Genomic DNA, 23,804 nt, shown 5'->3' on the forward strand with positions numbered 1-23,804 from the left:
TCAATCTAGGGTTCCTAGAGGATTAGGGAAGATCTTCTGGTGGTTCACGACCAAAAGAAGAGAAGATTGCAGCTAAATTTGAGGTTTGAAGAAGATCTTCAAAGGTATTTCTGAAACCCTCTTTTATTTTGAAGAACATGCTTGATTTGAAGTTAAAATTGATGAATTAGAGTGCTTAATGATTTTATTTTCTTCTGTTGCATACTTGCTAAAACTAACAATTGTCGGAGCTTGGAATTGGTCGTCGGAGTTGGTGGTCATTGGAGATGTTCGCTAGAGTTGTCATTGAACGTGGTTGTCAGAGATCGAAATTTTTCGTCGGAGTTGTCATCGGAAGTGGTTGTCGAAGCTTGGAGGTGATTGTCAGAGCCCGGAGTTGGTCGCCAAAGTTGTCATCAAAGGTGGTTGTCGGAGCCTGAAGTTGTCACCATAGTTTTCATCGGAGGTGGTTGTCGGAGCTCGGAGTTGGTACCCAGAGTGTGATAGTGATAATCACCGTAACTGGTCATAGGTGGAGTCATTGAAAACATTGGAAGAAGGGAGAGTTGAGGTGAGTTGATAAAATATACCAACTCAACTCCACTAATATTTAAAGTTGGTGGGCTAAACATTGAGTTGATATATTATACCAACTAAACTCAACTCATGTTGGTGAACCAAACACCCCTTAATACAACTTTATTTTTGTGCATGTTCAACTCTTACGTTCCACAACCATTAAAATATGATGTAGGGTTATTGATGGTCTTCATTAAGTGCAATAGTTACGTGTAGAAAATTATAAAATATATTTTTATTTATTAAATTCACATTTCAAATGAACATTAAGAACTTGGGAAAGTATGTATAGTTAAATGGTGGAACAAAAAAGTTATGCAAAAAGAAAAATAAGTAAAACAAAACAAAAAAAACAAAATAATAATAATAATAGTAATAATAATGTCAAAAATAGCCCATAAAAATGCATGTTTTTTTAGGTTACAAAAAAGCTGACATCGGATATCCACAATTCAACTTTGCATTCCAAACAAAGACTTTCTAAACCAAAAATGCACCCTAAAACAAAAAATTAAATTTAAAATACTAGAGATAACAACATTAAAAACAAAACTAATGGGGAGGGGAATAGTGCGTGGAGGCCTCTATACCTTGTATATCAAACAAATCAACCGATTAGTTATATTTCAAAAGTATGATGGTATTTTAGCTACCTACCCAAAATTCCCTAAATTAAATCCAAGAATTAAGGTACGTGTGTTCATTCAGCCAATGCCTATAAAGAGAGCGCAAAACAGGGAATGCCTAGAACTTCCTACTGTCATTGATTATATAAACTCATTTTCGTGCGCACAAAATCAAAATCACCGCACAGACTCCAATTTGGGGGCCGTTTTTATAGTAAGATCCATATTTATATATAGTCTTTGTGAAAGAGATCAGTGTAGAAAAGAGGTAGGAGGATAGGAATAATTAAGAGTTGAGGAAAACAAGGAATTAACAATGTGTATGTCAAAAGATGGGCAACGACAATCTCTGGTGCCAAGCTTTGTGTATTCTGGCGATTGGGGGGGTTCCCAAGCATTGGTTAGGCGCTTCCCAATTGAAGCTCCGAAAGAGAAGATAAAGATGTATTCACCGGCCTTCTACGCAGCATGCACAGCAGGCGGCATTTTGAGTTGTGGACTCACCCACATGGCTGTCACCCCCCTCGATCTCGTCAAGTGCAACATGCAGGTAGGTAGCAACATTTCAATTTTATTCATACAATAAATTCAGAATATATGATTAATATTATTAAATTATTTGATATCAATCATAATTTAAAACGATTAGTCACCCATAATTCTCTTTACTATTCAATATTCATTTTCCATGCATGCCTAAAATAGCACTGCTTTGGCCACATTCCAAAATTTAGATCGACCCAGCAAAGTACAAGAATATCTCGTCTGGTTTTGGAATTCTGCTAAAGGAGCAGGGAGTGAGAGGATTCTTCCGGGGTTGGGTGCCAACGTTGCTTGGTTACAGTGCTCAGGGTGCCTGCAAGTTTGGATTTTATGAGTTCTTCAAGAAGTACTATTCTGATATGGTTGGAGCAGAGAATGCAGTCAAGTACAAAACTTTCATATACCTTGCTGGCTCAGCATCTGCAGAAGTGATTGCGGATGTTGCTCTCTGCCCCATGGAGGCCGTCAAAGTTCGTGTCCAAACTCAACCTGGTTTTGCTCGGGGTTTGTCTGATGGCCTTCCAAAGTTTGTCAAGTCTGAGGGTGTTCTTGGGTACGTAATGACACAACTCATAAATAATGCGCATCCACCATCAACCATATACTTTTTTCCTCCTAATAACCTTTGAAATCTCTGCTTCTCTACCTTCACAGGCTCTACAAAGGTCTGGTTCCTCTTTGGGGACGTCAGATTCCATGTAAGTTAAAGCATAAAAATCCCATGAATCTAAGTTTAACTATGCATGGTATCCGCAAATGTGAAAAATGATATCGTTACTAAAAACAGGATAATAACTTTAAGTTGGGGTGGATTTTGCAGATACCATGATGAAATTTGCTTCTTTCGAAACAATTGTTGAGATGCTTTACAAGTATGCCATCCCAAGGCCAAAAGAACAGTGTAGCAAATCTCTGCAGCTTGGAGTGAGCTTTGCCGGGGGGTATGTGGCCGGCGTCCTCTGTGCTGTGGTCTCACACCCGGCCGACAATCTTGTCTCTTTTCTCAACAATGCCAAGGGTGCAACTGCGGGGGATGTAAGTTTGGTGCATGCCTAAACTAAGATGAATGCATTCATGTACATTTCTGATTCTCTACTTCTATTTTGCAGGCTGTCAGGCAGCTGGGATTATGGGGTCTCTTCACTCGTGGCCTTCCGCTTTCATCGGATTGTTATGATTGGAACTCTTACCGGCTCTCAGTGGGGAATATATGATGCATTCAAAGTTTTCTTTGGACCACGTTTTTTTTTTTTTAACTTCATCTTTCATACCGAGCTCCACAGTTGCATCTAACTTGTCAGCACTTAATAAATGTGATTTGCTTGATCCTGTAGGCCAACGACTGGTGGTGCTACCCCTGCTCCTGCCGCTAGCAAGTGAACGCTATTTGCCAACAAATGCGGAATGCTGTAGCTCCAAGACTTGGAAATTATTCTAATTCTACTTAGGACCACAAAATTCAGGTTTCTCACGCTAAAGAATCACTTCTTGTAGGATATGCTGCATTCGTTTCCCAATTTCGCATCATCTCCCCTTTTCTTTCTGTATCGTATTCCTAGATACTGGCTTAAAGATTAAAAGAGAATAAAATAATATACCAATTTTCAGATGATCTACCCCCGAGTGATGGAAAGTAATGTCTTGAATCTCTTGATTATACGCGAACTATTTCCAGGTAACTATTTGAACTTCTAGAACTTAGAAGATTCTGTAGACAATCCAATGAACCTGACCTCTGGCTGCACAAAAAACGTAGTGGAAGCTTACTCTTGGGTACGATTGAGATTAAAGAGGGTAGACAGTGTCAAACACAATCCTTGCAAAGACATGCCGAAGTTCTAGCAAGTTTCCCAGCGCCAGATGCTCATAATTAATTTTTCCTCGCTTTGGAATAAATCCCCTTTCTGCACCCTCTGCCACACAGTAAAAAAATTTGTGTACCTTCAAGTACACCACCAGTGGGATAAAAACCTGCAATGTGTGAAATTTTTAGCATATGATTGGAAAAGATATAAATGTAGTGCAAAAACTGGAAAGAAAAAAAAAAAAAAATTGGCACACATGCATGCACTAGGTAACTATCTCAGGCCTCAAGCAAAATTGCTAAACAAATTGGGATCTCACGTCAAAATATACTTAATCTTATAATTTCTATTCCAGCAGAAAGAGTAGAAAAATAAAAAATGGCAACAACCTTTTAATCTTGAAAAGTAAAAGAGAGATCAAAATGAAGAAATATTACTAGATCCGAGGCTGGTGCTTGGGGATACATTTCCAGGGCTAGTGACACAAAATGCTCGTCGGTCATCTTATGAAGTGCAGCCTTAACAGACGTAGTTAGATCCATAACCTCATCAATCAAAGCTTGAACCTCCAGATTCTCAGGTTCTAACAATTCGTGAAAGTTTACATTATGTGCTCTACTGATGCTCTTAGCAATGCTGATTGCTTCCATCATATTCCCACCATTGTGGACTGCAAGGCTAAATGCTGCAACCACTAAAGGACTCCTAGGCTGGTGAGACAGGGCAGCATGGAATGCTAATACTGCAACCCTGTAATAGAAAGGATTGTTTGAGACTGCCTCACCCCAAGAGAGAGAACAAAGTTTGGAAACATGTTCAATCGCTACTGATAATTCATAAATGAATATTAATTAACAAGTTCAGATCATGCGCCGAACATTTTACACGATCAGATCAATAGGAGTTTCAGCTTTAAGCCATAAACTAAAGAACCATAATTTAAAATATGTGTGTACGTACTTATATAATATAATAATTATTTATTATTATTATAAACCGTGATTTCATTTAGAAATATCAAATATGAAAGAATAAACAATGACGCGAGAGAGGGAGAGAGAGAAAACTCAACAAAAGGAACTCAGAGAACTAAAAACGTGACTCTCCAAGTGATAAGACCAATCTAATCATTACAAAAGGCGTTAGTCATCAAGGCCAAAACCGAGGTGTTAAAACTGATCACCTCCAATAACACTACCATCATCTTAATGGCAACTTTGAAATTCAACTAATAAATCAAGGAGAAAAAATAGTTCAGCTAGCTTCTAAGATAACCTAGAGATATAGGTTCACATTTCAATAACATATTAAAACTAATTTTTAAGCACTCTTCGCTTGCATTGGTAAATTGGTACATTCCAATTTTATGAATAGAACACGAGTAGTTTAAGCTTCATTGATGCTGAAACCTGATGATAATTATACATAGCATCATAGCAACAGTAGAACAGAAGTTTTGGTTATGGACAACAATCTTACCATAAACTACTGTGACAAGGTCTATTAGGAGCCAGAAGTTTATCCAAGCTTGAAAATAGGGACTGCATTTGTACTAACAAGGTTAGTAATAACAAGTAATTGTCACTGACCAATTATGTCCTAATTCATAATCTGTTAGGAAAGTCATCAATTCGGCAATGGCTTTACTTGATGTGTAAAATTCAGCATACATCATGATTTGGTAGGATTGGATTAAATTAGAATGTCTTGGTTAAATCCTTGTAGATTAGGATTAGTTTCTTAACTGATTAGAATTATGATTAGTTCCCTTAGTTTATTAGGATTAGGATTAGTTTCTTTGATTTATTATGATCAGTTTGCTTTCCAATTCTCTATAAATAGAGACTATCTTCTTGTATGGACAATTTCTGATTCATAATAAAGACTTTGATTTTATTAGTGGAGATTTTTCTCCTTTTTATCTCTTAGGCTACATCAATTTGGTATCTCAACAGCCATTTGGGTCAAGGTCGACTGCCGCATGTGGAAGACTGGCAAACTTTTGGCGATGTCAATCGCAAGAGGGAGTTGCGTCCATGAGTTGGTGCTCGTTGTTGAACAGTCCACATCTATATAGGGGGAACCCTTCAAATTATAGGAAAGAAAGAAGTACCGTATTTTTTTCCCAAGATTTTGCAAGAATGGACTATTACTGATCGAGAAAAATACTGAAGAAAAATATAGCAACTAGTATAGACAAGAAAGTCAAATTCACTCCCAAAAACAGTACGGGAATTATAACTCAAGGAATTCTGATTCAAGTGATTCAGAAGAAGAATTCCAGTACAAAACTTCGCTCGTGCTCAATTTTCTCAAAGAATCTATCATTACCCACATTTGAAATTTGATTATAGTGATTCTAGCAATTCCTATGAAGATTCTAATGCTGTTTGGAATGGAATAACAAGGCGACATTATCAACAAAGAACCAGACGATCCAATCAAACTGGTTTCTCAAGAAATCGACGTAAGAATTGGGAGTTAGATGATTCAGAAAATGAATCAGAGTGTGAATGAAACTATCATGACCAACATCAAAAAAACACCGATGAATCATTCCAACACCAATACAGAGTTCAAAACATTTTCAAGAAAACAGAAATACTCAAATAAGAGCACCTATCAAGAAGACTTTCAAAATGGAATGGATGAAATTTGGGGTCTTTTGAAAAAAAATTCAAGAAAGGCGTGATCTTCAAGATTTTTCAAGAAACCATCAAGAATTACATTTAGTCACTCAAGAAGAACAAGAACTCATCCAAATGGACTGTGAAATAATGAACGGAGTAGAAGAAAATAAAAAAATTAGTTGAAGACAAGTCAAATAAGACTAGAAAGATCAAACATGAGCTTACGTTAGAAGAAGAAAAAATTAGTGAAACTAACACGGAGGTTGCTCAATTCGAACCAAATGATGAGGAATAATTAATTGATGAAATTAACGATGAAGGTGTTGAAGAAGCTGAAACCACTGCAAAGAATGTGTCCATTTGGTTAGATCAATTAACTAAGGCACACAACCAACCACAGCTACCTCCACCACGAGTGAATAGAGCAGTAATTAATCTTGGCCACCAAGAAGACAACAAGTGAATCAACAACACCAATGGTATGTAAGAAAGTCCAAGATTTTCCAAGAATTGTTCAAGAACAGATCAAGGTCATATTTGAGGAAATATTGGGAGTATATGAATTCTTCAAGTGTGGAAGAAAAAGATACACATGGACAACCTAATTCGAAGATAATTGAAAATCCTTTTCCTCAATTCTTTGCAAAGTCTGCATATATTTTAGCAATAAAGGATTTTTTTAACAACTTAATTCTTGGATTCATTGATGATAGTATTGGTGGAAATAATTTTCCCTTTCAAAAATCAAATATCCAATATATTGGCGTGGCTCAAGAAAATTGGTTGTTATTGATGCCTGATGTTCAGAGTTGTGTCTGTTTGAGTGTCTTACTTTTTATTTTTACCTTCATTTTCGTTTTAAAACTCGAGGACGAGTTTTTTTTAGGAGGGATAGAATGATGTGGTAGGATTAGAATAAATTAAGATATCTTGGTTAAATCCTTAAGGGAGCATGGTTAAGCCTTGGGGATTAGGCTAGGAGGTTTAGGTAGTCTGGGTTTAAGAAAACTGTGTTTGGAGTGCAGGTTTTGGAAGTCTGGGTTAAGAAGCCTGTGTTTGGACTACAAACTTAAATAGCCTGAGAATGAAGTGCAGATTTATAAATATTTATTTGTGAAATATTTTATTGTATTTAATCACCGCTTAGATTTTAGGTTAGTTTAAATTTATCATTTTAGTTATTTTAATATAGTTAAGTTTAAAATAAACTAAAAAATTTAGAACTATATTTTTTTAAAAATAAAATGAAATAGAGATTTTAACTAAAATTATAATTTTATTTAATCAAATGTTTTAATAATTTGATATTTTAATCTTACTAGATTTTGAAATAAAATTTCATAGACTTTTGTCACTGTAACTAATTTGAAAATGATCAAATTTTTTTTACCATAATACGCTTACTTAAAATTGAAATAAACTAGTATTTTAATATTAAATTCAATGATTGAAAAACAATACTTTTTTTTTCTTATTAAATTACATTTGAGAAATAAAAAATCATAAATTTTGAGTTTTAGTTTTTATTTGGTCGCTAAGTTGTTTTAAACATTTTAAATCTTTACGTTTAGAAAATGATTCTAAGTCTTCAAGCTAGTTTAATTAACCAATAAAAAAATTAAAATGTTATTAAATTAAATTAGTGCTTTCAAACATATATAGTTCTATACATATAACCTAAATAAATATAACTATACAATTGCAGTCTACTATCGTGTTTGGAATGACTTAGAAAAAAAATATATCTTTCAAAAATTCATTTTTAATTAAACACTTTTGATAAAAACTCATTAAAATAACATAACATACATGTATTGCAATTCTTTATTAAAAGTGTTTTTGTATACAAATTTGTCTAGTTTGTTATATACTAAGAGTATTTTTATTAATGTTTTTCAAGGTTGGTTGGTGGTGGTCGCCGGAGGTGGCAGTCGAAGGGTGCCAACGGAGTTGGGGGAAGGGATTGCCAGAGGTTGGTCGAAGGTGGTCAGAGTTGGCCAAAGGCGACTGGAGGTTGGTCGACGACGGTCACCAAGGTGGTGACCAGAGTTGGTCGGTGGTGGTCGCCGAGGTGGCGATCGGAGTTGGCCGATGACGATCGCAGGAGGTGACGACCGGAGTTGGCCGGTAGTGGTTGCCAGAGGTGGCGGCCGGAGTTGGTCAACGGCAATCGCTAGAGGTGGTGCCAAAGTTAGCCAGCAGCATTCGTCGAGGGTGGTTGTCGGAGTTGGCCAACGGCGGTCGCTGAAGTTGGCCGATGGCGGTCGTCTGAGGGAGGCGGCCGGAGTTGGCCGCGTAGTCACGGAAGGTGGTGTCCAGAGGTTGACCGACGTACTTCCTAGATTAAATTAGGAAAAAAAATGAGGGGATAACCCATGGGTTTGAATACTAAACACTATTCAAACTCATGGGAAAAGAATGTAGGAAACCATGCATCCTAAATCCATGCCCCAAACAAGGGTTGGACTTAGGATGCCTAACCCATCCAATCCCAAACCTTGAAACAAACACCCCCTAATTAATTAGGATTAATTTTCTTGATTGATTAGGAGTATGATTAGTTCTCTTAGTTAATTAGGATTAGGATTAGTTTGCTTTTCAATTCTCTATAAATAGAGAGACTGTCTTCTTGTATGGGCAACTTTTGATTCATGATAAAAACTTTGATTTTATTATTGGAGATTTCTTTCCTTTTATCTCTTAAGCTACATCACAACACCAAGGGATTTATACTTCATATACTCCAAAATAATTTAAAAGGACATGGAAAAATCCGAAAGCATTCAAGATAATTTACTCTTGAGCTATTTAAGACTCAGGGAGGTAGGGACTGGAGAGGCAAACTAAAGAAAGAAAACAAAACAACGAAATTTACAAACTTCAAATCTATCACAAACTTTTTTATTCAAAGTACATGATGTACAATTAACCACTAAAAGAACAAACCATGATAATTTTTCCATTCACAGTTATTATAAAAAATCTGTGGAAAACCAGCTACATTGCATATATATAGCTCTTCAATAAAGTATACAAAAAATATTACATGCAACTTTTGATGAGATCAGCAAACTGCCAAGTCTTATGCAGTGCCAAGTGAAAAGTTTGGCCTACCACTTGTAATAGGAAAAACTTCAAAGAAAAATAAATTCTGACAAGCACCGAAAGACAATAACAGTAAGGACTAGGAAAGAGACAATTACCAATAGCATATTCGACCTCTTGTCAGACCTCCGAAAACCATATTGGATAAAATATGCTGCCTACAATATTAAACTGTATCACTTAATTGTAACCATAACTGGGAAAAAGGTCAAGCGTTAATTCACCTGAATTGGAAGAAGTATTTCTAGAAGTCCATATTTCCATAACAACCTCATAGAAGCCTCAGAAGAACCATAAGACAACAAATAGTTCATTTCCATCAGAAGCCTTCCCTGATAATTTAACGAAAGAAAATTGATTAGAACAATTGTTCAAGAATAATAAAAACCAAATAAAAATTACGGAGGAAGTATCACGGTAATCTAAAAACCTTATCAAGAGTAGACACCAGGCAGGATAAATTTTTAATAGATCCAGCTGTATCCTTTGCAAAATGGAACTGTAAACGAGCTGCAACTCTGATTGCTCGAAGGATTCGAGCTGTCAAACTAGATGGAGTTAGGAGTATTACTTTCTGGGTAAACATGTGCTTAAACACACTTACGTTTCACACTCATACATTCAGCTCTATGGTCTAGTCAACAACGATAAGGGAGTGTTGCAAATGAAAACTAACCACAATCCTCTTGAAAGGAAGTGCAGGCAGGAATCACCGTTCGTACCTATGCCCCCAGAAGGTCAAACAAAATTAGTTCACAGTAACATCTTTTGTGGTTTCAGTAACAATTTAAATAATAACTTGAGAGAAATGCATGCATACTTTAGCTTGTCTTATATCCTCCATTCCTCCCAAGTAGTCGTATACAACACTGTTGTATGGATCATACATCAACCTGCAAAAGCTAAATATTAGTTGAGAATGGAAGGGTGAAAGCCATTTATTTTTTTTCCTTTTGTGTGTGTGCTCGGAGGGGGACCCAATAATTTTAAATTTTCATTTACCATAAAATTACAATTTAAAAAATGACAGAAGTTGTATCATAGAGATATGAATTTGTATTCTCAAGTTGTAGGATCTCATAAATCACCCATTAATGGTAAAGTCACGTTGCAAGCAATTCTTCCAACGGACATAATCTTCCTCTTTACAGTTCATGGGCTTTTCAATAGGAGCAGAGTTCAAATGCCTATCAAACGGCCTACTGGTTGTGCTAAAACTTGACACCTAATATTTTAAAGAAAGTAAAATATCGATATTACAACACAAAATCATAAAATATCAAGTTAATGTAATATCCACCAGATACAACAATATATGGCCAAGATATCAATCATTTATTGATAAGAAGAGGATCGTACCTCAATAAGGGTACCATCTATGTGCACATGGCATATAGGAAACCTCCTCCCAACTATTTCACACCATGAAAATGTTCTTGAAACCTTCAAATGGTACGGTACAAAATACATTAAAAACAAGCAGGGAAACTTTTAATTTTATTTACGAAATACTTATAACTAAAAATTGAGAAAAATAGGCAAAACTGAGGCTTCACAGTGTCGGTAGTCCCTGTTAAACCTGAAACTTGCATATTAGCTTTTGACATAAAAAAAAAAAAAGGGTTCCTAGATATTGAGGCCTTTTTCCATGGAGATTAATGTAATTTACATTCTAATCTTTGCCAAGCATAAAGGACATATTTGGTATCCCATTTCCAGTAATCAGCTTCATCATATTCTACAAATCACACCAAAACATAATTCTCCATTCCGGCATAAAAAACTGAAACGAGAAGTGTCTCTTTAGGATTGATGGTAGAAATGTCAACTCGCAATCTGATTGCAAATACGATTTTTTTTAATCCAACGATGTATTTATGTCAGATAATGAAGTTTCCGCGGTATCTATCTACGCAAGTAATATTATACATTTTGGAAGAGATAGGTAGAGACAAACCTCCTTCAGTTCGGCTGAAGTTATTATGTCAAAATCCTTTGGTATTCTGTTCAAGATCAGATCGCGGACACAACCTCCTACAAGGTAAACTTCATAACCTAGAACGTGAAGTAATAATGACATGGTGAAGTGAACTAAGAAGGCGTCAAAGGATTATTCATTGTTTGATGTGGGAGAAGAAATTTGAAAATGAAGAAGAGAACGTCGAGTTACCTCTTTTCTTGAGCCCGTTGAGAACTTTTCTGGTAGGTTTGGGAATCATGGAAGGAGTGATCCCAAGCTCCTTGGAAGAAAACCTTTTCCAGTTGCGCAGCTTAGAATCATTATCATCGAATTCTTCAGCAACAAAGAAATTATTGTGAAAAAATTTAAAAAAAAAAAAAAAAAAAAACCAGAAAAGAGAATGTAAGAAAGGCCTAGTTTCCTATAATCATAAACAAGAAGGTACATATAAAATTTAAAAGTAATTAGGAAGTAGAGAAAAACCTGGAAAATCCGTTGGGATAGGCGGAGATTTGGTGTGGGCATTGAAGACGGAATGTGTTTCAGGAACAACCTCTCCCACTGTAATCAAAGCGGGGCTAAGCTGAAGTGTAAAAGGTGAACGAATCAGGAAAGCGACGCGAAAGCTAAGGAAATGGTAATAGAAGCAAAATTACCTTACGGACGAAACGGAAGAGTGGTGTGTGGAGAGGGAGATAGAGTCTGGAAGACATGCCAAGAAATCCCAATATCGCCATGTCCAAATAAAAATGAGGAAGGACAGGACAGGAGCCAGGAGGAAGTAAAAGTTAAAACCCGCGCGAAGCAAGTAGAGTTTTAGACTTAGGCATTTCAACTATATAACAGAACAGTGAAAAAGAAAGAGAAATGCTTCCAGGCGTGGGCTTGGGTCGAATTAGGGTGGAAAATGGCGTCCTTTTCTTTCTCTACTGGGCTGGGCTGTACCTCAATTGGGCCGACTAACTAAGCCCTTATTTAATTGTAATAGGTGCACGCCAATCTAGAAATAGGTTTTTCCTTTATGCGGATATTTTCAAATATAGCATAATGAGCTAAATTACTGTTACATTTAAAATAATTATTCTGTTTGCATATATAAATGATTTCCGTAAAGTTTATGTATGATTGAAGAGCGTATGTGTAAATGTTGGTGTATGTGTATGTGGGAGTGGAAGTAGAAGTAGATAGTTGGCGTTTATATCCTTATATAAAGTAAACCAATCTGATATATGAGGTTTAATTGTTGAGAGAGAGAGAGAGATAGGGAGGGAGGGAGGGAGGGTAATAGTTGTAGTTGTGCCATCTCCTGGCACATCCGGGGCGCCTCACCTTCATTAGCTATTACACTGGAAATATTATATATATTTTTTATTATGAATAATTCCCAATTCCTGCCCTCTGAACTTGACTCCCTTGTTCTCTCAAAAATGAATAATGCGGCATGTAGCTGGGAATTAGAAGAGACGCCACAAACCCCCCACTATGACCACCTTCTTCCACCTCAAATCCAATCTGTTTATACTAATAATACTACCACTCACTCCCCAAACGCTTCCTCAAATTATCACATAAATATGCCTTCTTCTCACTCCTACCCTCCTTCCGTATGTACTATATATCAGCTTTTCTCACTTTGCTCCTGTTTCTAATTCATCCTCTTGCTAGTTAGTCCTTCGAGTTTTCTTATTGATTTTATTCATTTCCCTTATCAATCAACATATAGGAGGATCCAACTAATGAAAGTGGAAATGGGGGCGACCGCAAGAGCAGATGCTACAAGCGCGCAAAAGCAGGAGGAGGATCAGGCTGCAAGAAGCTCAAACCCCAACACCATCACCATCATCCCCCTGCTGACGACCATCACCATGGCTACATCCACGTGAGAGCAAGGAGGGGCCAGGCCACAGACAGTCACAGCCTTGCAGAGAGGGTAATATAATATAATCACCACACTTCCACCTTAAAATTAATATTTTCCTCTCTACCTACTTACTTATCAATTAACTATTCTTTGTTGGAGTTTCAGCTCAGAAGACAGAAAATCAGCCAAAGGATGAAGGTTTTGCAAACGCTTGTTCCAGGCTGCCACAAGGTCTTCTACCACTTATTAACTTCCTTCTTCATCTTCGTTATTCCTCGTTCTCTTTGCTCACAATATTCCCTTTTTAATTTCCATCTCCCTAATTGATTTCAAAACAATATAGGTAACTGGGAAGGCCCTAATGCTCGACGAAATTATTAACTATGTTCAGTCCCTCCAAAATCAAGTTGAGGTACATCAAATTACATAACCCCAACTCCCATCATACTCATCACTAATTTACTCATTTGTTTATGGGATTCTGTTCCTCACAAATCATTAATTACTCCGTAGTTCCTGTCCATGAAGCTTGCTTCTGTAAACCCCATTCAATACGACTTTGGAACGGATTGTCCACAAGTCTTCATCGGTAGACCAGCCTCTGAGGTGCTCTAAACAATTCTTTTTTTTTTTTTTAATCAATTATAGATAGTATTAATTAATTACCTGAAAAAACAAATTAGTCCACTATTTCCTACATTGAATTCGTTGCATGCTGCAGATATTGAATGCGAATGGCATCGCGTCACGGTCAGATCAGCAGGCAGAATTGGCATATAATATAGCACCATACAACACATTTCAGGCCACAGGAGGCGGCGGCGATGGCAGCTCGATCTTGACGCCCGGAAACATCAGCTTTATCAATACATCTCCGCTTTTCTTGGACCATGGGAATACTTCTCTGCTACATCTGTCATGATCTCCTAATTTACACACAAAACAGAAAGAGAAACAGTTCATAATTAAATTTGAGTTGGAGAGATCAGTGGATGGTTCTATTAACTACTGAACTCTCTTCTATATATTCATACTCGATATGTCCCATTAATTAATTATTGTGAATATGTGTAAGTCCTATCACTCCGTGAGTCAGTGGGTACAACTCTGCAATAGTAAGCCAACTTTTGTGGAGTTAGGGAAAAGTATTGTTGTGGGACCAGTCTTTGTTTGGATTCAATCATATGAGTCGCTTTAGCAACAATTTCTTCTCTTAAATTGGCTAGTCACGTCTTGTCGATAACTAATAGAAAATTAAGGATCCATATAGTATATGCAATATCTGGATTATGAATTAATCTCACAAGCACATGTATTGTGGATAATTAAGGATCCATACATATAATTTATGCATTATAATTGTCGTGTCATATTGTGTTTAGAACGTGTAGGTGAAATGACAAGGGATTGCAGAATTCACTGTTGGATGTGATAAAAATAAAAGAAAATTAAGGTCCCGCAAGTTCCAAGTTAGCCAGCCCCGACACAGTCCTCCAACTTCCCATTCCGCTAATGCACATCAACATCGTGTAATTAATCAACCACTGCCACATGTGTATTGCATCGCATATGTCAAACCTATAAAATTTTAAATTCGATAATTTATATCTAAGCACAACCATTTCAATTTAAACGTTGATAACTTATACTTAATGTGGATAATATCATCTATTAAAGAAATATATGGTAACGACTTTTTTTTTCATAAAAATTGAAATGTACTTAATTAATCTCTCCATTCATGTTTGGTCAATTGAAATTGTTTAATATTTTTCTTTATTAAAATCGAACTGACATGTGTTCTAAGTAGAGAAAAGAAAAACATTGGCATTAACTATGGACTGAGCACAAAATAAAAATAAAATAAAAAATTCTCACATAAAGTTAACCATGGAGATGTAAAGCTTCATTAACAAACAGATATACATGGTGTGGGAAAGGTGTATGTCATAGATAAACTAAAAAATGAACAATGGGAGATGACAAGATGGAGAACCATTATTGACCTAATTTAAAATATGTTAAAGTAGTTTAATCTCTCCGTTATGTTTGTCTAGAGAGGGAACAATATTTGAAGGGGTAAAAAGTAAAATAAATAAGAAGTAAAGTAAAAGATGTATGCCTCATTCAAAATCGTCTTAGGTTTAGTAGTTAGGGGACAATATTTTTTTAATAATAAAATATTTAGGTATCATTTGAGTTTTGATTTAAATACTATTTTGGTCCTTATATTTTTAATGTTTGTTCATTTTAGTACCTACACTTCCAAAATGTTCATTTTAGTCGATATACTTTCAACTTTAGTTCATTTTGGTCTTCATACTTTCGACATGTTCATTTTAGTTCATGTACTTTAAAAAAATGACTATTTTGGTCCCTTCATTTTCATTTTACTTAATTTTTAAGGGATCAAAATGTCACTTTTTTAAAGTTCAATACCAAAATGCACACCAAAGTTGAAAGTATGGAGAATAAAATGAACGTTTTCAAAGTATAGGGACCAAAATGAACCAATGTTGAAAATATAGAGACCAAAATGAACAATTTAAAAGTATATGGACAAAAATGAACAAAACCAAAAGTGTAGGGACCAAAGTAGTATTTAAACCTTGGTTTTTTTACTACTTTCATTATATTGATTTCGAAGTATATTTAAAAAATAATAATAAACAACTAAAAGCGAAATGATTATGTGTCCACTAGATGGATGACCAAAAAATTAGGCAAAAGATTTGAAATGACCCCATTGTTGAAAAAAAAAAAAAGTCGAATAACCCTTTGCTGACGTCAAATTCGAGTGAAATTACCAAAATATACTCGCGTGCACGGGAAAAAGTAATCTCGCTCTCTCTTTGTTTTTCACTGACAAATTACTATATCTCTCACTCCTCGTCTCACTCTAGCTCATCTCGCTCTCGCTCCTCTCATTATAGCTCATCTCGCTCTCTCTTCTTTTTTCACTCACAAATCACTATGTCTCTCGTTCTCGCTCGTCTCGCTCTCTCTTAGTTTCATCACTTACAAAATCACGCATCTCTCTTGTCCTTTGCTCACGAGAGTTAGTCGCATCAAATCTGCTCGCATGAACTCGTCGTGCCTGAGAAGAAGAAGAAATCGTACATAGGAGAAGAAGCCAGAGAAGAAGACAACGACGACATGCAGAGGAAGATTTCTCGCACCAAAGAAGAAGAGGAAAAAGAAAAAAGAAGAATAATAACGTAACTTCACGTGGTCATAACATCAGCAAAGGGGCATTTGAATTTTTTTTCAAAAACTAGGTCGTTTGTCATTTTAGATTTTTAAAATGGGTTTTTTGAGCAATTAATCCAATGACTATCAAATCACGGGTCTTAATATTTAAGATCGTTGATTGTGTAGAGGGCTAATATTATTTTTTTTTTTCTTTCGAGTATAATAATTGAAGGATGGAGGATTGAACCTCTAATTTCTTGAGATGGAAGTCCTGCTAATACCAGCTCGTTTTGACAAAGGGTTAATGGATTTAAACTTTAAAAATGTACTAGAGTATCACACCCCTTCACATATTACCATCTTAATCCGAGAAGAGATGGAAAGGCAGCAATTGTCAACCCTCTTATGACAACTACTGTCTAACATACTCATGAATATCCATAACCTTAGATACGACATCTTTTCTAAAATAGAAAACTATGTACAGAAATAATTGTAGAGTTAGGTTTGTGGGGGTAAATTTATAATGTTATATAGTTTTGAATGGGCATGTGGGTGACGGGTAATCTCACCAAGTCAGGAGAGGAAGGGCTCATTTGCATTGACTTAAGAAAAAAAAATGTTTTTAAAAAAATCATTTTATTTAAACATTTTTTATAAAAATTGATTAAAATACACTCAAAAAAGCAAATATGAGGGATTGCAAAACACTCCAATTTCTTCTAAAATGAATTATTTTTTTAAATTAAGTACTTGAAAATGTAATCCAAACACATTGGTAGAATATAAGACAATTAGACCACGTAAATGGAATGTAATGGTGGATGGATGACTCATACACTCCCACGTGTTCTCAAATCATGCATCCAATAGGCTAACTTCCTATTCCTATTCCTATTTTATTGTTCAAATTTGGTAGCTTCATTCTCTAAAACTTATCAAAACAGTGTCAACTCTCTCTCTCTCTCTCTCGGGGGTTCCTCCCATTTTAGCAAAGCAAAAGCATATCTGATTAGACAACTCCCCAAAAGCTGAGCCTTTTCTTTGTCACACTCACACACCTCTAGTATTTTCTTTGATTAGACTTGTACTCAACTTCATTTCCCATTTCCCACCACCATTCACCAATTCCCCTTGCCACGCCTCCCCCATCCTCACAAAACAAAACACGACGAAAACTATTAAAAAAATATATATAAAAAAAAAAGGCTCCAGATCTCCATTGTGGTTCACATGACATGATTTAACCTCTCATTCAATCAACTTGCCTTTTTTAGAGTAAAATTTCTTCCTGTACGATATGTAATATGTTGTGGATTTAAAATATGAATGAGGTGGCACTTTTGATTTGGGGCACAACGTCCTAATATAAGAGGCAGAGGCTCAGAGCAACGTGTACGTATACTGAACGCTCATTAACGCACTTCATAAAATGATTATTGTTATTATTATTTATCTTTTTTTAGTGTAATGTAACAGTACTAGTCTGCCACAAACAACTAGGCAACGTGTGAAATTAAGACCATGGTTTCGTTTCATTTTCCAAGCCAGAAACTTCGCCTGCCCTTGGTTAACAACGCAACATGTACGTATTGACTTTTATTTATGCATGGTATTTTTGCATATAACGATTGGACTTGGCAATGCTGTTATACGTGGAGTTTGGATATGCATGCCCATATGGGCCGCCTTTTGCCAGTATATATATACTAACACTTAGGTGAATCTCGGACATCACTTGTATATCCCATCAAATTGTCTAATCATTATTTATTATGTGATAAATTTTAGAGCTGACTAGATAAATAGCAAAATTAAGTTTTCATTTGGATAAATAGTAAAAACTTTTAAAATTTGTAAAAATAGCAAAACGGATTATAAAATCAAAAAATAATGATTAGCAATTATCAAAATTACCCCCACATGGAATTTTAAAGGTGTGAGAGTTTCAAAACCATTTGAAAACAACAAATACACTCTACTTATACAACTATCACACGCAAAACAATGCATTCTGAAAAAATATCTAATCCACATGTGCAAGAAATAAATTGCTTTCTTCAATACAGACTTGTTCCTAAAAAGTAAACATACTCTAGTGGGAATACAAGATTGAAAGGAATCGAAATTTTGGAAATACAGTGTTGACCTCAGGAGGTTGGGAAGAACGATCAATGTCTGCTAATTCATTATTCAAATACAGTGTATTTCCAGTGTTCAGACCAACAAATGAGACATGAACAACCACTACACATAAATCAATTTGGGGGACTATGATAAAACTGACATCAACCACAAAATATTTTTATCTTCAACAATCCTAATAAGATCCGAATTGGCAGAACCAATCCAGTACATTGTCAAACGAGATATAATTAACTCACCGGAGGGAAAAAGTTTACCTTGGATATATTCCAAATTTTTTTTGGAACAATGAATTTGATGGAATATGCGCCTCAACATTTCGAAAATCATAGTAGTGAGAGTTCTCATCCCATCGACCATCAAAGGGAGTCTAATCCGTTGAAAAGTCATAGCAAAAATAGTAGCTTGTTAAAGAAACCACAACAAAACCTAAATCGATGAACGCTTTGTGTGAGTAACAAAAGTTATGGTCATTGTTTTTATAAAGTGATATTTCGTTTTTTCAAATCGTTAAAATAATAGCATAAATAGTATATTTTTTCAAATCGTTAAAATAATAGCATAAATAGTATACAAAACTAATTTATTAAGAATATGGGAATGTATAGCTAATTTATTAAGAATGTATATATAAAATTATAAAACAATTCAAATATAAGAATAAAATTGAATGTGTATAAAGTAATGAAAAACCATTCAAAGATTTGAATAAAATTTATGGATAAAATAAAATTTAATAATATATGGATATTTAAAATATAAATTTGGTAGAAAAATTGGGATATTTAATTAACGTGAGATTAATTCGAAAAGTGATTAAACATAATCTAAAATAATAATAAAATATGGAGATTTTGTTAACTACATGAGCAAAATTAGAACGAGGGAGTCGTTGTTAAGGAATATCAACAATTACCTTGTATACATAACTCGACCCTGTTTTTTATTCTACAATTATCTGATATATGTAGTTTGATCAAACGTCAATCACAAAATATTTTTATCTTCAACAATATTCGAATTGGCAGAACTAATTTGGAAAAAATTTACCTTCGATATATTCCATGAATTGTTGTAATGATGAATTTGATGGAATATGCGCCTCAAAATTTAGAAAATCATGGTAGTGAGAATTCTCTTTCCATCGACAAAAAACAGTAGCTTGTTAAGGAAACCACAACAAAACCTAAATCAATGGACACTTTGGGTGAGTAATAAAAGTTATGGTCATGTTTTTACGAAGTGATATTTCTTTTTTCAAAATAATTAAAATAATAGCAAAACAGTATATAAAACTAATGTATTAAGAATATGATAAATATACAACTAATTTATTAAGAATGTATATAAAAAATTATGAAAAACAATTCAAAGATTTTAATAAAATTGAATACGTAAAGTAATGAAAAACCAATAAAAGATTTAAATAAAATATATGGATAAAATAAAAGTTAATAATGTATGGATATTTAAAATATAATTTGGTAGAAAAATCTAGATATTTAATTAAAATGAGATTAATTTGGAGAGTGGTTAAACAAAATCTAAAATAATAATAAAATATGGAGATCATTTTAACTACATGAGCAAAATTTGGAGGGCAATTGTTGTTGAGGAATATAACAATTACTCTGTATACATAACTCAACCATGTATAATTACAATTAGCTATTATTTGTAGTTTCATCAATAACTACTACGAACCAGACAATGATAAATAAGAGATGTGGCCATGTGCATATCACATGAGATGCCATAAATCTTATTTTTGGGTGGTTTTGCCATTTTTCAGAACAAAACCTTAAATTTTGTCACACGCTTTAATTCTTCTAAATTTTACTTTTCTATTTTTAAAATATTTTAATTTTTTAGATGTAAGTGGTAAAAAGAGATGCACAAAGATGTGTGATGTTTGGGTATGTCCAAGAAGGAGTCGGTGGTTATATAAAGCACTTTTTCCTACCAGCTTCTTTCTTATTGAACCAATATGCAAAATTTGTGTCACAATCATGTAACCCAAAACTAATTCTTCTTTCACAAATTAAATCAATCAATTTATCATATACTTTTCCTAAATCATCCTCAAAACCATTCTCCTTTTTGACCAAGTAAGAGTTAACAGGTTACTTTTAGGCAAATTGGGCTTTAATCTAATTAAAAAAGAAAAGGAGTTCTTTGTTCAGCTTCCTCAATTACTTCCCAGAGAATTCAAGAAAATATATCTTGGTTGTGTATGGTGATTTTAAAATTATAAACATCACTTTTAACATGTTCAAAATCAATCTAAAATATATTTTTAATTTCTGAAAATTAATTTAATATTTAATTTTATACTCTAAATACAATTTTTATATTATCAAAATTGATTTTAAATGATTAAAAATATGTTTCAGAATAATTTTAAAAAATGTCAAAAATGATTTTAACCATTTCATAAGAATCACTTTCAAACCTGCCTTAACTAAATAATTAAATGAGCTAGGATTTAATAATTGAACATATGGCAAGAATATAATGCATATGTGCAATCTTTGATGAAGTAAAATTACATCGAATTAGTTGCAAGTAGCAATGCAACTGAGTTTGAGTTAGTTTCCCTTCATTCAACTTGGACCACACCACACTGTTCACTTAGAGATGTGGATGTCATTTCCTATTTCTTTCCCCTTTCCATTTCATTCTCCATTCCCGTGAAATTCTCCATAGAGATTGGAGCGATGTGGAAAATTTTTTCTCATTACTTTTTTTTTAAAAAAAATCACTTAATTTAAATATGTGAGCAAATTTTAATTAAATAATTAAGTTTATCACTAAATTATTTATTATGGTTAGTTTTAAATGACAATTTGAATTTAAAATAAACTACTCAAATTTTGGCTTAAAAAAGCTAATTATTTTTAGTAGAAAGAAATAAAAATAAATCAAATTATTCACGTTTACCATCTAAATTTAAACATATTTATTACCTTTCCCGATAAATAATCAAATTTGAAATTTAAATGTAATATTATATAATAATAATAATAACATAACATAGATAACTATACTAAGTAAATATGTAGAAGCTAATTGGAGAGGGGACGGGGCGGGGGCGGAGGTGGGAAATGTATTATCCGTCCCCGTTTAGCTCATAGGGAATTTTTTTTCCTCACTCTCTCCTCCATTCCCAACCCCATTCGGGGTGAGATTCCACGGAACCCGTCCCCATAAAAAAATTGGACATCTGTACAGCGTCACTCGTTCAATATATTTGGGCAAGAAATTTTCAAGCGAAAAATTCACTTTATATCTTATCTTTTATAAATGTCTTAAATTGTAATTATTCTGTTAATAGCTTTTCACTATAATTTTAGACAACATTTAACATTTTTTTTTTTTTGAAAATTCGCAATATTATTTTATTTCCTTAATTTTTCATCAGATTTTTCACTTTTTAAAATGATGTTATTCAATTAATGCAAAAATTAACATAATATCATTCCCTTTATTTTATAAGTTTTTGTTTACGAAGGATATTTTTTACTATGAATTACATTTTATTTTTACATATTTTGGATCTTGACGTAAAATTTAGCATTTATAGCAGAATTATAGTTACAATTTTTTTTTTTCATTTTATATATGTTATTTTAAATATATATGAGGTTATTCCTAAAGGTATTCAAACAATCCGAACTCGTACTATCCAACTCAAACTATAAGGGTGGGTAGAGTTAGATTTCTTTTTTTTGGTTGGATTAGATTGAAATTTTAAAAAATTTGTATTTCGGATTGGTTATCGGGTTAAAAAAGATTGTGATCGGGTTTACCCGACCTGACCCGAAATCATATATATATAAAAGTTAGTAGCCTAGGGTTCCATCACTCTCATTCACGTCGTCTTAGTCGCTCGCCAGCCTCACATCACATGCACGGTCCTCCTCCGGATCTCCTCTCTTATGCTCAGTCGCTCGCTTCTGCCGCCTACTTCCTTCACGCGCATGGTTGATCGCTTCACTCAGCCTCTCAATCTCTTTTGGCCTTCGTCTGTATGTAGGTTTCACCTCACGGCTTCAGCATGAAGGAGATGGACCCATATTCATATACCATGCTTCATCTCATGGCTCATGGGTTTGACATTCCAATCTTCGTCCACTATTGATCACTTATCAAGCTTTATAGAGTCATTATGGTTGGTCTTATTCTTTTGTGATTTAGTTCTTTTTAAGGTTCTTTTTTCTTTTTGTTCATTTGCTATCTGGGTGATTCTTATTGTAATTTATTTTGACGTATTTTTATCATTAAAGTGGGAACTTTTTTATTTTTTTTTTATTTAATTCTCTTTTGGTTGGATTTTACTTGATTGCATTTTGATGGCTCTCTTTGGTTTTAATGTGGTTCTGGAGAAGCAATTGTAGCTTTAACTTGACATTTTACATTTCCTCACTTTGTTAACTTGTTTTCTAAAGAATTTTTTTTATTTCTTTCTTTAGATTTTCTTCTTTGTTAGTTTATGTGAAATCCCCTTGTAACCGAGAGATGGTCCAACCCAACCCATGTACACCTCTTATTCCAAATGCTTGTGATATAATAATATGAGATATTTTAGTTGCGTTTACCACAAACCAATAAACTAAGATCCTTGGTTGTCGTTATAACTTAAGGTTTTCAGTTTATTGATCCTTGGTTGTCGTTATAACTTAAGGTTTTCCAGGATCAGACCATCTGTGTAACCATTCCACAAAGCGGACCACATCCATAGCGTTACTAGGATAATGTTTCCCTCCTATGTTTATTGGTTTGTGGTAAAACAAATAAAACATCCAGATGAGCAAAATCAAGAAGTGAACTAAATATCATATATTATACATCACAAGCGTTCGTACAAACTGTTTACAAGCTACAGGACACGAAGCTTTAGGGCACCAACCCCAACAATAACGTCGTTCATGATAGAAACTTCATTTTACTAGGATGACAATAGGTAACATGACTTTATCGTTGGGAATTCATGCCTTTGAGAGCAGTCCTTTGATTTGTTGAGTTTTATGTCCTAAAACTCGTGGTATGTAAGCAATGGAATTTATTCTGAAAATTCAATAAAGGTGTTATTGAATAGATCTATTGCTTGAATAGAAATCCAATAAACCTAAAAGTCCCTTGACTATTGGATGAGTCCTTGAACTTTATGTGGAGACATAAAGATGGATCGGGTTCGAGTAAATAGTCAAAATGATCTATAGTATATAGATAAGATTGGGTACCTTATTCTGGTAACACTACTGGATGTGGCCCGCTCTGTAGTTGTTACAAGGAGTTGTGAAGTGCTACAAATGAAGTGATCCTAATTCGTTCATGTTAGACATGAGGAGTGTGGGTGTCCTTGTGCAAAATAGTTTG

The 23,804-nt window shown here is 34.4% G+C and overlaps 2 protein-coding genes and 1 pseudogene across 3 annotated transcripts; 2 read left to right on the top strand and 1 right to left on the bottom strand.

Moving 5' to 3' along the window:
- Positions 1-1,364: 1,364 nt before the first annotated feature.
- On the top strand, positions 1,365-3,165 carry LOC120071071 (mitochondrial phosphate carrier protein 3, mitochondrial-like; annotated as a pseudogene).
- LOC120071069 (uncharacterized) lies at positions 1,768-12,073 on the bottom strand. Of its 2 annotated transcripts, none has more exons than XM_039023092.2 (15): positions 11,884-12,073; positions 11,711-11,810; positions 11,438-11,560; positions 11,225-11,322; positions 10,627-10,710; positions 10,356-10,492; positions 10,088-10,160; positions 9,944-9,989; positions 9,698-9,807; positions 9,492-9,599; positions 9,366-9,425; positions 5,012-5,073; positions 3,970-4,282; positions 2,132-3,698; positions 1,768-2,040 (listed from the first exon to the last, which is right to left on the bottom strand). In XM_039023092.2, the coding sequence occupies exons 1-14, from the start codon at positions 11,962-11,964 to the stop codon at positions 3,513-3,515; spliced, it is 1,581 nt and encodes a 526-aa protein (XP_038879020.1). In that variant the 5' UTR covers positions 11,965-12,073; the 3' UTR covers positions 1,768-2,040; positions 2,132-3,512. The 2 variants fall into 2 exon arrangements, with proteins under 2 accessions (XP_038879020.1, XP_038879022.1); XM_039023094.2 differs by having other exon boundaries at positions 11,711-11,788; positions 11,884-11,972.
- Positions 12,074-12,469: 396 nt separating this feature from the next.
- LOC120071070 (uncharacterized) lies at positions 12,470-14,292 on the top strand. Its single transcript, XM_039023096.2, has 6 exons — positions 12,470-12,831; positions 12,951-13,157; positions 13,254-13,319; positions 13,432-13,500; positions 13,602-13,694; positions 13,810-14,292. The coding sequence occupies exons 1-6, from the start codon at positions 12,601-12,603 to the stop codon at positions 14,008-14,010; spliced, it is 867 nt and encodes a 288-aa protein (XP_038879024.1). The 5' UTR covers positions 12,470-12,600; the 3' UTR covers positions 14,011-14,292.
- The last annotated feature ends 9,512 nt before the right edge of the window (positions 14,293-23,804 follow it).

The sequence above is a fragment of the Benincasa hispida genome, chromosome 2 (genome assembly GCF_027475165.1).
Source record: "Benincasa hispida cultivar pf3 chromosome 2, pf3_genome.v1.1, whole genome shotgun sequence".
NCBI lineage: Eukaryota > Viridiplantae > Streptophyta > Magnoliopsida > Cucurbitales > Cucurbitaceae > Benincasa > Benincasa hispida.

Coding starts and splice junctions, on each gene's coding strand:
- LOC120071069 (XM_039023092.2), bottom strand. CDS start 11,964: ATGGCGATATTGGGATTTCTTGGCATGTCTTCCAGACTCTATCTCCCT. Junction 10,711..11,224: donor CTTCAGCCGAACTGAAGGAG/GTTTGTCTCTAC, acceptor TACCATTTGAAG/GTTTCAAGAACATTTTCATG. Junction 9,600..9,697: donor TGGTGTCTACTCTTGATAAG/GTTTTTAGATTA, acceptor TTAAATTATCAG/GGAAGGCTTCTGATGGAAAT.
- LOC120071070 (XM_039023096.2), top strand. CDS start 12,601: ATGAATAATTCCCAATTCCTGCCCTCTGAACTTGACTCCCTTGTTCTC. Junction 12,832..12,950: donor CTCACTCCTACCCTCCTTCC/GTATGTACTATA, acceptor ATCAACATATAG/GAGGATCCAACTAATGAAAG. Junction 13,158..13,253: donor GTCACAGCCTTGCAGAGAGG/GTAATATAATAT, acceptor TTGGAGTTTCAG/CTCAGAAGACAGAAAATCAG.